The sequence below is a fragment of the Arachis duranensis genome, chromosome 5, assembly GCF_000817695.3.
Source record: "Arachis duranensis cultivar V14167 chromosome 5, aradu.V14167.gnm2.J7QH, whole genome shotgun sequence".
NCBI lineage: Eukaryota > Viridiplantae > Streptophyta > Magnoliopsida > Fabales > Fabaceae > Arachis > Arachis duranensis.
Genome location: NC_029776.3, coordinates 72,652,225 through 72,664,345, shown reverse-complemented (window position 1 = coordinate 72,664,345; position 12,121 = coordinate 72,652,225). Strand labels below are relative to the sequence as shown.

The 12,121-nt window shown below is 40.3% G+C and overlaps 1 protein-coding gene across 1 annotated transcript; it reads left to right on the top strand.

Moving 5' to 3' along the window:
* The first annotated feature begins 2,707 nt into the window (after positions 1-2,707).
* LOC107489556 (uncharacterized) lies at positions 2,708-3,187 on the top strand. Its single transcript, XM_016110303.1, has one exon. It carries the CDS (start codon positions 2,708-2,710, stop codon positions 3,185-3,187), a length of 480 nt encoding a protein of 159 aa, XP_015965789.1.
* The last annotated feature ends 8,934 nt before the right edge of the window (positions 3,188-12,121 follow it).

Here is a 12,121-nt window from a genome sequence, read left to right as displayed (position 1 = left end):
AGGGGAGACCGGGTGTGGGGGTGGGGGAGGGAAAAGGGGAAAGGGGAAAGGATGAGGGTATTTTTGTCCAAAAAAATAAAAAGGACGATTTTAATACGAAAAAACATGTTAAGGACGATTCTAAATCGAAAATTAGATTAGGGACAGGTTCGATTCCAATCCTCAACGTGAGAGACCAAAACAATACTTATCCCAAAGAGAAATTGAGTTGCCAAGGAATTGGGACTCAATTAATTACAATCCGCCAAAGATCTACTTCATATGATTAAGAACAAAGTTGAGACCCATTAAGTCATGATGGATTATGATATCTCCAACCCCTAATGAATCTCTCCCATTGTTATTCTTCACATTAATTGCTTTGAGTTTCTTGCTTTTTTTGATTCCTAGCTCCCAAAACCCATTTACATTTCATGCAATTTACCTTTCATTGTCATTTACATTCTTGCCTTTACTTTCTTGTCATTTAAGTTCAGATCTTTTACTTTTTTGCCATTTAATTTTCAGTTCCTTTACTTTCTTGCCATTTAAGTTTCTGACATTTACATTCAACAATTTAATTTCCAACAATTTACACTCTGTTAATTTAATTTCACTCAAATCAACTATTAGCTTGACTAGATAAATCACCTAACTAAAGTTGCTTAATCCATCAATCCTTGTGGGATTGACCTCACTCAAAAGTGAGTTATTAGTTGATGATTCGGTATACTTGTCGAAGGGATTTATGTTGTACAAATTCTCACACATCAAGTTTTTGGCGCTGTTGCCGGGGATTGATTCATATTAACAATGGTTAATTGGGTGATAGTCTAGATTAGGCATTTTTCTTTGTTTTTGATTAAAGCATACTAACTGTTTGACACATTATGTCTACTAACTCTAACATCACTCTAGGGTGTTCTACTTTGCTTTTGGTTTGTCTTTGTGTTGTGTATGCTAGGGGGAAAAAGAGGTGTATCTACTTCCTATGATTCGGGACCCAAAAGAACCTTCCTGAGACTTAAAAGAGAGGCAAGAGGGAAGGGAGTGATTGGAGAAGAAGAGTTAGGCGAGGATTTGGACCAAGTTATGGAGAATGAGATACATGAGGAATGGGTGGATAACAACCATGCCCAACCTGCCAGAGGGTGCTAGCCTCCTATACCATCCCTGATCCTAGGAAATGCGGGAGTAGCATTCTTACTCCCAATGTAAATGTCAACAACTTTGAGCTTAAACTTCAGCTCATTAATCTGGTTCAAAATAACTATCAGTATGGAAGAAGTGCTTCGGAGGACCCAAATCAACACTTATCCGTCTTTCTAAGGATATGTGACACTGTCAAAACTAATGGAGTACACCCTGACATCTACAAGCTACTGTTGTTTCCCTTCTCTTTAAGGGACAAAGCTACTCAATGGTTGGAAACCTTCCCAAAGGAGAGCATTGCAAACTGGGATGACTTAGTTAGCAAATTCTTGGCCAAGTTCTATCCCCCTCAAAGAATAATCAAACTCAAGACTGATGTGCAAACTTTTAGATAATTAAAGAGAGAGTCACTATATGAAGCTTGTGAGAGGTATAACGCACTAATCAGAAGATGTCCTCCAGATATGTTTAGTGAATGGGTGAAGGTCCAAATCTTCTATGAGGGCCTCTCTATGAAAGCAAGAAAAGCATTGGATTACTCTTCAGGAGGGTCACTTCAAATGATAAAAACTTCACAGGAGGCATATGATCTCATAGATATGGTGGCTAACAATCAGTATTTTTACTCCTCGGAGAGACAAGCAAATCCAAAGAGAGTTGTCTATGAGCATGATGGTTTGGATGCTATCCTAGCCTAGAACAAGCTAATGCATCAACAACTTTAGTAGCAGATGGAAATAATGTCAAAAAGAATGGATGGATTGCAATTGGCTGCAGTCAGCACAACAAGCCAACCTCCAAATGTGTGGGGCCAAAATAAAGAAAGCTATGAGGCATACAACAATGAGCAGCAGCTTGAACAAGTCCAGTATATGCACAACCCAAGTTCTTCTAAAATGACTTTCATGGGGATACATACAACTCCTCATGGAGGAACCATCCCAACTTGAAATGAGGAGAAAACCAAAACCAATGGTAGAGGAACTCTAACCCCAATAACTTTCGCAACACAAGCAATCAAAACCACCATCCCACTAATAACAATCCATACAGAAAACTACAAAATAATGTCTCCACATCCGCATTCCACCCACAAAGTAACGCTTTAAACACCCCAACCAACTTCCATCAACCACTAACCTCTCATCCACAACCACAACCACATCAAGCGTCTCAAAGAATCTCTAATTTAGAGATGATGATGGAAAAACTCATGAAGAACCAAGAGATGGCAAGCAAGAACTATGAAGCATCAATGAAGAACCTTGAAAGACAGATAGGGCAACTGTCTAAGCAACTTGATGAGAGACCATTCAATATTTTTCCAAGTGACACCATTCTAAATCCAAAGGAGGAGTGCAAAGCCATACAGCTTAGGAGCCGCAAAACATTGGGAAAAGACAGCAAGGAAGAGACAGAGGCTGAGAAAAATGACAAGCAGGATCCCAGGAATGATGATGAACCACAAGCTCCAAGGAAAGGCAAGCAAATCTCAGAGACACAAACACAATAGAAGAAGGAGGAAGTGAAACCATATGTTCTTCCATTACCTTACCCTCAGAGATTGCACAAGGAGATGAAGGATCAACAATTCCCTAAGTTCTTAGAGATTTTCAAGAAATTGGAGATCAACATTCCACTAGCTGAAGGCTTAGAACAAATGACACTCTATGCAAAGTTTTTCAAGGACCTCATCAACAAGAAAAGGAGCTGGAAAGAGAAGGAAAATGTGGTCCTCACCCAGGAATATAGTGTTGTGATCCAGAAGGGTTTGCCATCCAAACTCAAAGATCCAGGAAGCTTTTTCATACCATGCACCATTGGGAACATACCAATTGACAAAGCATTATGTGACTCGGGAACAAGCATCAATTTCATGCCACTTTCTATAATGAAGAAGCTGTCATTAGAGGAGGTTAATCCCACCAGAATGTCATTACAACTAGCTGACAGATCCCTCATAATACCCGATGGAGTGCTGGAGAACCTTCTAGTTAAGGTTGGAAAATTCATCTTCCCTGCGAATTTTGTGATTCTGGACATAGATGAGGAATGAAGTGATTCAATTATTCTTGGAACACCATTTCTGGCCACAGCAAGGGCAATTATTGATGCTGAAAAGGGTGAAATAATTCTGAGAGCACATGATGAACAGATAACCCTCAATGTTTTTAAAGTAATACAATACCCTGCTGAAAAGAAAAACTACATGAGGATTGAGGATGAGGACTTAAATCGGAAGGAGAAGCCCAAAGAATATGGTGCACGAAATTGTGATCATCAATAATGGCGCCAATAGACTTGGAGCTCCCAAACGTGAATCACACTTTGTCACAAATTCGCACAACTAACCAGCAAGTGCACTGGGTCATCCAAGTAATACCTTACGTGAGTAAGGGTCGATCTCACGGAGATTGTTGGTATGAAGCAAGTTGTGGTCATCTTGTAAATCTCAGTTAGGCAGATTCAAATGGTTATAATGGTTTTCGAATATAAAGATAAATAAAGCATAAAATAGAGATAGAGATACTTATGTAAATCATTGGTGGGAATTTCAGATAAGTGTATGGAGATGCTTTGTCCCTTCTGAATCTCTGCTTTCCTATTGTCTTCCTTCAATAATTCTTACTCCTTTCTATGGCAAGCTGTATGTTTGGTTTCACCATTGTCAATGGCTACCTCCCGTCCTCTCAGTGAAAATGGTCCAAATGCTCTGTCACAGCACGGCTAATCATCTGTCGGTTCTCGATCATGTCGGAATAGAATCCAATGATTCTTTTGCGTCTGTCACTACGCCCAACACTCGCGAGTTTGAAGCTCGTCACAGTCATTCAATCCTTGAATCCTACTCGGAATACCACATACAAGGTTTAGACTTTTCGGATTCTCAAGAATGCTGCCAATGGATTCTAGCTTATACCACGAAGATTCTGATTAAGGAATCCAAGAGATACACACTCTAGCTCTCGCTTGTAGAACGGAAGTGGTTGTCAGGCACGCGTTCATAAGGACGGATGATGATGAGTGTCACAGATCATCACATCCATCAGGTTGAAGTACGAGTGATATCTTAGAACAAGAATAAGCACGAATTGAATAGAAAACAGTAGTACTTTGCATTAAAACTCGAGGTACAGCAAAGCTCCAAACCTTAATCTAGTGTGTAGAAACTCCACCGTTGAAAATACATAAATGATGGTCCAGGCATGGTCAAAATGCCAGCCTCCCTAAAATGGCATATGAAATCGAAAATAAGGGAAAAGAACCCCTAGTACAATAGTAAAAAGTTCTATTTATACTAAACTAGCTACTAGGGTTTCAAAGATAAGTAATTGATGCAGAAATCCACTTCCGGGGCCCACTTTGGTGTGTGCTTGGGCTGAGCTTGAGCTTTACACATTCAGAGGCTTCTCTTGGGGTTAAACGCCAAGTTGTAACGTGTTTTTGGCGTTTAACTCTGGTTTGTGACATGTTTCTGGCGTTTTCCTCCAAAATGTAGCATGGAACTGGCGTTGAACGCCAGTTTGCGTCATCTAAACATAAACAAAGTATGAACTATTATATATTACTGGAAAGCCCTGGATGTCTACCTTCCAACGCAGTTAAGAGCGCGCCATTTGGAGTTCTGTAGCCCCAGAAAAGCCATCTCGAGTGCAGGGAGGTCAGAATCCAACAGCATCAGCAGTACTTTGTCAACCTCCTATCAGATTTTTGCTCAGGTCCCTCAATTTCAGCCAGAAAATACTTGAAATCATAGAAAAACACACAAATTCATAGTAAAGTCTAGAAATGTGAATTTTGCATAAAAACTAATAAAAACATCCCTAAAAGTAGCTAGATCCTACTAAAAACTACCTAAAAATAATGCCAAAAAGCGTATAAATTATCCGCTCATCAGAATCATCTCTAGGATTTATAAACTCACCCTTGGGGGAGAAGGATGAAACTGAAAAGAAGTAAAAGGTTCAAGAGGACAGAAAAGCTGAAGAAGAGCTAAAAGAAAAGACACCAGAGGTGACAACTAAGAAGAAAACTCCGGACAGAACTCACAAAGAAGGAGGAGTCATCAAAAAAAGGGAAGAAAAGCAAGAAAAAAGTGCCTAAGGGATGGAGGTACAAGAAGATTCCAACTGAAGGATTCTCACCAGGAGACAAAGTGAAGCTAATTTACAAAAGTTGGAATCACCTCCACACCCTTCTGGATACTACACTGTTAGCAAGATCCTTTCACTAGAGCAGATGGAAATCATCAAACAATACACTGGAAGGAAGCTCACAGTGAGAGGAGACAAATTAAGGCACTATGATCATCAACCTCCCAAACAGAGAACAACCATCAAGCTAATGATGATAAAAGAGCGCTTCATGGGAGGCGATCCATGTTTAGTATTCCTTAATTTCTGCTCTAGTGAAAATAAATAATGGTTTTCCATCATGACTTCAAACTTTTATAAACAATTTGATAGCTGTATTAAGCATTTTCATGAAGCATATGATCAACTTCTAAGTTTGGTGTGCCTAGAGGCACCCTAAGATGATTTCATGCATGATGAACATATAGACATCTTAGGATATTTACTTAAGCATTTTCTTGAAGTATATATCCAAACACTAAGTTTGGTGTTCCACATATGCTACAAGTATGCTTGATGAGAATCAAATTGTTTTAATGTTTTGATTTTCATGGGAGGTAACCATCCTCTGCATCTTTTTGAGTGTATACTTTGATAGTGGATAATAAAGTAACCCTCATAATGATCAAATCAAAAGTGATAAGGATTTAATTAAACTCCAGCATGAAACATATAGTGGACAACAAGTTCAGTGTACAAGGCACCTAGGATGATGCATAAGGCTCATAATATGTATATCCTAGGAATTTAATCAATTTCTTTGTACCACATGACCAAACACTAAGTTTGGTGTTCACAAATGTCACATGTACACTTACAAGGAGTCGCGTTGGTTTTTGATTAATGAGGAACACTTAGTTTTGGTCAATTTATGAAAATTCAAAAGTTTGTTGTTACATGTCATTTTTGCCACCATCAATTTGATTCAATTTTTTGTTTTGTTGTTTTGAATAGGAATATGGAGGAGGAGATTGATGGACATGACAATTCAAGGAGGGGTTCGGCTACTATATAGAGTCACATGTCCTTGAAAATTGCTCATTGGAAAGCACAACCTTGCACACATTGTTTAGTTAGGTGTGTCATAAGAACACCTTAATGGCTGAACCTACCAACCTCATAAAGAAGCAATACATGTCTCCATTCAATCTTGCATGCACACCCTTCATTTCCACCATATTAAATGAATCCTCACCATCCATTTCTTCACCACCTTTCATTATAAATAACCTTGGTTCGAGCCTCACACTCAAAGATATACTTCCTTGCATCCACAATTCACCTGTTGTGTTCCTTTGACTCCAAGTCTCACCTTTACACTTCTTCATTCAACCATTTCTTGTTTTACTTAATCAATCACTTATCTTCACTCTCAAGCTACACTCAAAACCGATAGATTGAAAAGCACAACACTCCTAACGTAAACGAACAGTTAGAGAGTAAGATAAAGCGAAGAGATATACAAAAGAGTGCCAAAAATACATATATCAAGACCCAGGACTCGGTTTGCAAAGATAACCGGTCCAAGCATACAGTATACATAGATATATAGTAAGGAAATCCCAAAAGAATCCAACAGACGAAATACAAAACCTGTTTCTCCAAAATAACCTCAAAGAGGAGTAAATACAAAATATACATATACAGTAGAGAATATAAGTATCTAAACAAGTATATAATAATCAAAATAATATCCCCAAAGCTAAGGATCTTTGCCAAAAAGGAAATCTCCAACATGCGTAAGCTATCTCTGATTTTTTAAACTTGCTCGGTAGTATCAGCTATCAATTCCGGCCCTAACAAACTTTTCTCCCCAACCTCATACCAGCATAGTAGAGACTGGCATTTCCTCCCATACAGAGCCTCATACGGAGCAATTCCGATGCTCGCATGGTAGCTATTATTGTACGCAAACTCCACTAGCGGCATATACCGATCCCAGCTCGCTGGTTGATCCAGAACACAAGCCCTCAACATATCTTCTAGGGTTTGGATTGTCCTCTCAGATTGACCATATGTTTGAGGATGGTAAGATGTACTTAAGCTTAAACGTGTTCCAAAAGCTCTCTGAAATGCACCCCAGAAACTTGAAGTGAAACGGGAATCTTTGTCAGAAATTATAGTCGTAGGCACACCATGAAGTCTCACAATCTCCTTGATATACAGGCATGATAACTCCTCAAGAGTATAGTTCATCCAAATGGGTAGGAAGTGAGCCAATTTCGTCAGCTGGTCCACAATCACCCAGACAGCGTCAAAACCGGTTCTAGACTTCGGCAATCCTGACATAAAATCCATCGCAATGCTCTCTCACTTCCATTGCGGAATCTCTAAGGGTTGCAACATCCCAGACGATTTCTGATGTTCAATCTTCACCTTTTGACAAGTTAAGCACTTTGAGACATATTCCGCCACATCATTCTTCATACCAGGCCACCAGAACATAGCCTTCAGATCGTGGTACATCTTAGTATTCCCAAGGTGAATAGAAAATCCACTCTTGTGTGCCTCCTTCAGGATATCTTGTTGCAAAGTCCCAACATCAGGCACAATGATTCTACCCTTGAACCTCCATAGCCCATCTTGATCCTCTGACACTCTCCACTGCTTCCCTTGTTAAATAGTTGGCAACACCTTCGGTAACACGTTATCGTTCTGATAAGCTTTAGGAGTTCGGATTTAAAATCACTTGGGATCTGTAATTGGCTCAAACACAGAGTTCTAGACACTCCCTGAACACCGATCTTCAAACTCTCAAATGCCTTGAATAACTCTTCTTCTCAAAGCATCATCCAAGAAGCATACAGCGATTTTTGACTTAGCGCATCTGCCACAACGTTCGCTTTTCCCGGAAGGTAGTACAACTCAAAGTTGTAGTCCTTCAATAACTCCATCCACCTCCTCTGCAACATATTAAGCTCTTTCTAATCAAAGAGGTATTTCAAGCTCTTGTGATCAGAGAAAACTCGGAACTTAACTCCATAGAGATAATGCCTCCACACCTTTAGCACAAACACAACCGCAGTGAACTCCAGGTCGTGTGTTGGGTAATTTACTTCGTGAGGTCTTAACTGCCATGAGGCATATGCCACTACATTCCGGTGCTGCATCAGCACTAACCCCAGACCCTTTAGTGAGGCATCACAATACACCTCATATAGTTCATTTGGTTTGGGTAATACCAACACAGGAGCGGTAGTCAACTTTTGCTTCAATGCTTGGAAGCTCTCTTCACACTCAGGAGTCCAAACAAACAGAGTGTCCTTGTGGGTTAACTTGGTCAATGGAAAAGCTATCTGCGAGAAGCCCTTGATGAGCCTCCTATAGTAGTCAGCTAAGTCCAGAAAACTCCTTATCTCAGTAACTGAGGTTAGTTGCTTCCACTCCATCACTGCATCCACCTTGGCAAGATCTACTGCTATCCCCTGTTTACTCACTACGTGACCCAAAAACTTCACCTCACATTTCCAAAACTCACATTTAGATAAATTGTCATACAATTTCCTCTCTTTTAGGATTTGTAGCACGGTTCGCAAGTGGTCGGCATGTTCTTCTTCGGTCTTAGAATAAATTAGTATGTCATCAATGAAGACGACAACAAACTTATCCAAGAATGGGCAGAAGATTCTGTTCATATACTCCATAAACATTGCAGGAGCGTTTGTCAACCCAAAAGACATTACAGTGTACTCGTAATTACCATAACGAGTCCTGAAAGCGGTCTTAGGAATGTCCTCCTTTGTCATCCTTATATGGTGATAACCAGATCGTAAATCAATCTTGGAGAAAACTCCAGCTCATTGTAACTGATCCATGAGATCGTCAATCCTCGGCAATGGGTACTTATTCTTTATTGTGACCTTGTTCAGTTGTCTGTAGTCCACACAAAGCCGCATACTCCCGTCTTTCTTCTTTTCCAACAACACCGGTGCTCCCTACGGAGAAACACTAGGGCAGATAAAGCGCTTGCTCATTAGGTCTTCCAACTAAGTCTTAAGCTCAGCCATTTCCAAAGGCGACATTCTATAAGGGGCAATCGAGATTGGCCCAGTTCCCGGCACCAACTCAATTGCAAATTCAACTTTTCGGCTAGAAGGGAATTCCTCAATGTCATCAGAAAATACTTCAGGAAACTTACACACAACCAAAATTTTCTCCATGGTTTGATCATCACCTGAGACACCTGCAGTCAACAACAAAATACCCTGATATTTGGCCCCAGAACAATTCACTACCACATGATTCAAGTAATAGCTATTTACCATCACTGACCCTTCTGTATCTTCTGGCATATCTTCAGCACTTCTTCTTTAGGCACACATCTACGGATTACTCCGTCTGCACATCTCTTAAAGAGATACGGCTCATCCCAAAGATAATACTTTGCATCCATGATCAGCTTCTTTGATTGCTGCCTACTGTATTCTTTGGGTATGAATCTCACTGCCTTGTAGTTTGTAATGTCTGTAAACCATGGCACTTCCTGGATGGCAAAGAGTTGCTCATCCAAAAAGTTTTCAGAGATTGAATCCTGCTTTGTGAGTAGATATTTAAGAGCAGCATGATCAGTGTACACAATCACTTTTGATCCTACTAAATAGGATCTGAATTTGTCAATGGCGTAAACCACTGCAAGTAGCTCTTTTTCTGTAGTTGTGTAATTCTTCTGTGCGTTATTTAAAACATGACTGGCATAGTAAATGACGTGCAGAAGCTTGTCATGCCTCTATCCCAACACTGCACCAATGCATGGTCACTGGCATCACACATTAGTTCAAATGGCAATGTCCAGTTTGGTGCAGAGATGATTAGTGCTGTGACCAATTTAGCTTTCAGAGTCTCAAATGCCTGCAGACACTCTTTATCAAAGATAAATGGTGTGTCAACAGCTAGCAGGTTGCTCAGAGGTTTGGCGATTTTTGAAAAATCCTTTATAAACCTCCTATAGAATCCTGCATGCCCCAGAAAGTTTCTGATTGCCTTAACATTGGCAGGTGGTGGTAATTTTTCAGTTACCTCTACCTTAGCTTGATCCACCTCTATTCCCTTGTTCGAAATTTTGTGCCCAAGGACAATTCCTTCAGTTACCATAAAGTGACACTTCTCCCAGTTTAAAACCAGGTTAGTCTCTTGGCATCTCTTTAGAACAAGTGCTAGATGATCAAGACAGGAGCTGAATGAGTCTCCAAATACTGAAAAGTCATCCATGAAGACTTCCAGAAATTTTTCCACCATATGAGAGAAAATTGAGAGCATGCACCTCTGAAAGGTTGCAGGTGCATTGCACAGGCCAAATGGCATCCTTCTGTATGCAAATACTCCAGATGGACATGTAAATGCTGTTTTCTCTTGATCTTGGGGATCTACTGCAATTTGATTATAACCTGAATATCCATCCAGGATGTAGTAGTATTCATGACATGCTAGTCTTTCCAGCATCTAGTCTATGAATGGTAAAGGAAAATGATCCTTTCTGGTGACTGTATTGAGCCTTGTATAATCAATACACATACGCCACCCTGTAACTGTTCTTGTAGGAACCAGTTCATTTTTTTCATTATGAACCACTATCATGCCTCCTTTCTTAGGGATGACTTAGACAGGGCTTACCCAAGGGCTGTCAGAAATAGGATAAATAATCCCAGCCTCTAGTAATTTAGTGACCTCCTTCTGCAATACTTCCTTCATGGCTGGATTTAGCCGCCTTTGTGGTTGGACCACTGGCTTGGCGTCACCCTCCAATAAGATCTTGTGCATGTATCTGGCTGGGCTAATGCCCTTAAGATCACTGATGGACCACCCAAGAGCTGTCTTGTGTGTTCTTAGCACTTAAATTAGTGCTTCCTCTTCCTGTGGCTCTAAGGTAGAGCTTATGATTACAAGAAAGGTATCATCTTCTCCCAGAAATGCATATTTTAGGGATGGTGGTAATGGTTTGAGCTCGGGTTTGGGAGGTTTCTCCTCTTCCTGAGGGATTTTCGGAGGTTCTATTATTCTCTCTGATTCCTCTAAATCAGGCTAAACATCTTTAAAGATGTCCTCTAGCTCTGATTCGAGACTCTCAGCCATATTGACCTCTTTTACCAGAGAGTCAATGATATCAACACTCATGCAGTCATTTGGGGTGTCTGGATGTTGCATGGCTTTGACAACATTCAACTTGAACTCCTCCTCATTGACTCTCAGGGTTACTTCCCCTTTTTGGACGTCAATGAGGGTTCGACCATTTGCTAGGAAAGGTCTTCCTAGAATGAGAATTGCACTCTTGTGTTCCTCCATTTCCAGCATCACAAAGTCAGTAGGAAAGGCAAATGGCCCAACCTTGACAATCATGTCTTCAATCACGCCTGATGGGTATTTAATGGAGCCATCAGCAAGTTGAAGACATATCCGGGTTGGTTTGACATCTTCAGTCAAACCAGCTTTGTGATAATAGATGCAGGTATTAAGTTGATACTTGCCCCAAGATCACATAGAGCCTGCTTGGTACAAGTACCCTCTAATGTGCATGGTATCATAAAGCTTCTGGGATCCTTAAGCTTCTCAGGTAAGCTTTTTGGGATAACTGCACTGCATTCTTCAGTGAGGTAAACTTTTTCAGTTTCCCTCCAATCCTTCTTATGACTTAAGATCTTTTTCATGAACTTGGCATAAGAGGGTATTTGCTCAAGTGCTTCTGCAAACGGAATCTTTATTTCAAGAGCCCTGAGATAGTCTGCAAAGCGGGCAAATTGCTTATCCTATTCCGCCTGGCGGAGTTTTTGAGGATAAGGCATTTTGGCCTTGTATTCCTCAAACTTAGCTACTGCAGGTTTATTACCTGTAGAAGTGGGTTGGGAAGCCTTTTTAGAAGGGTT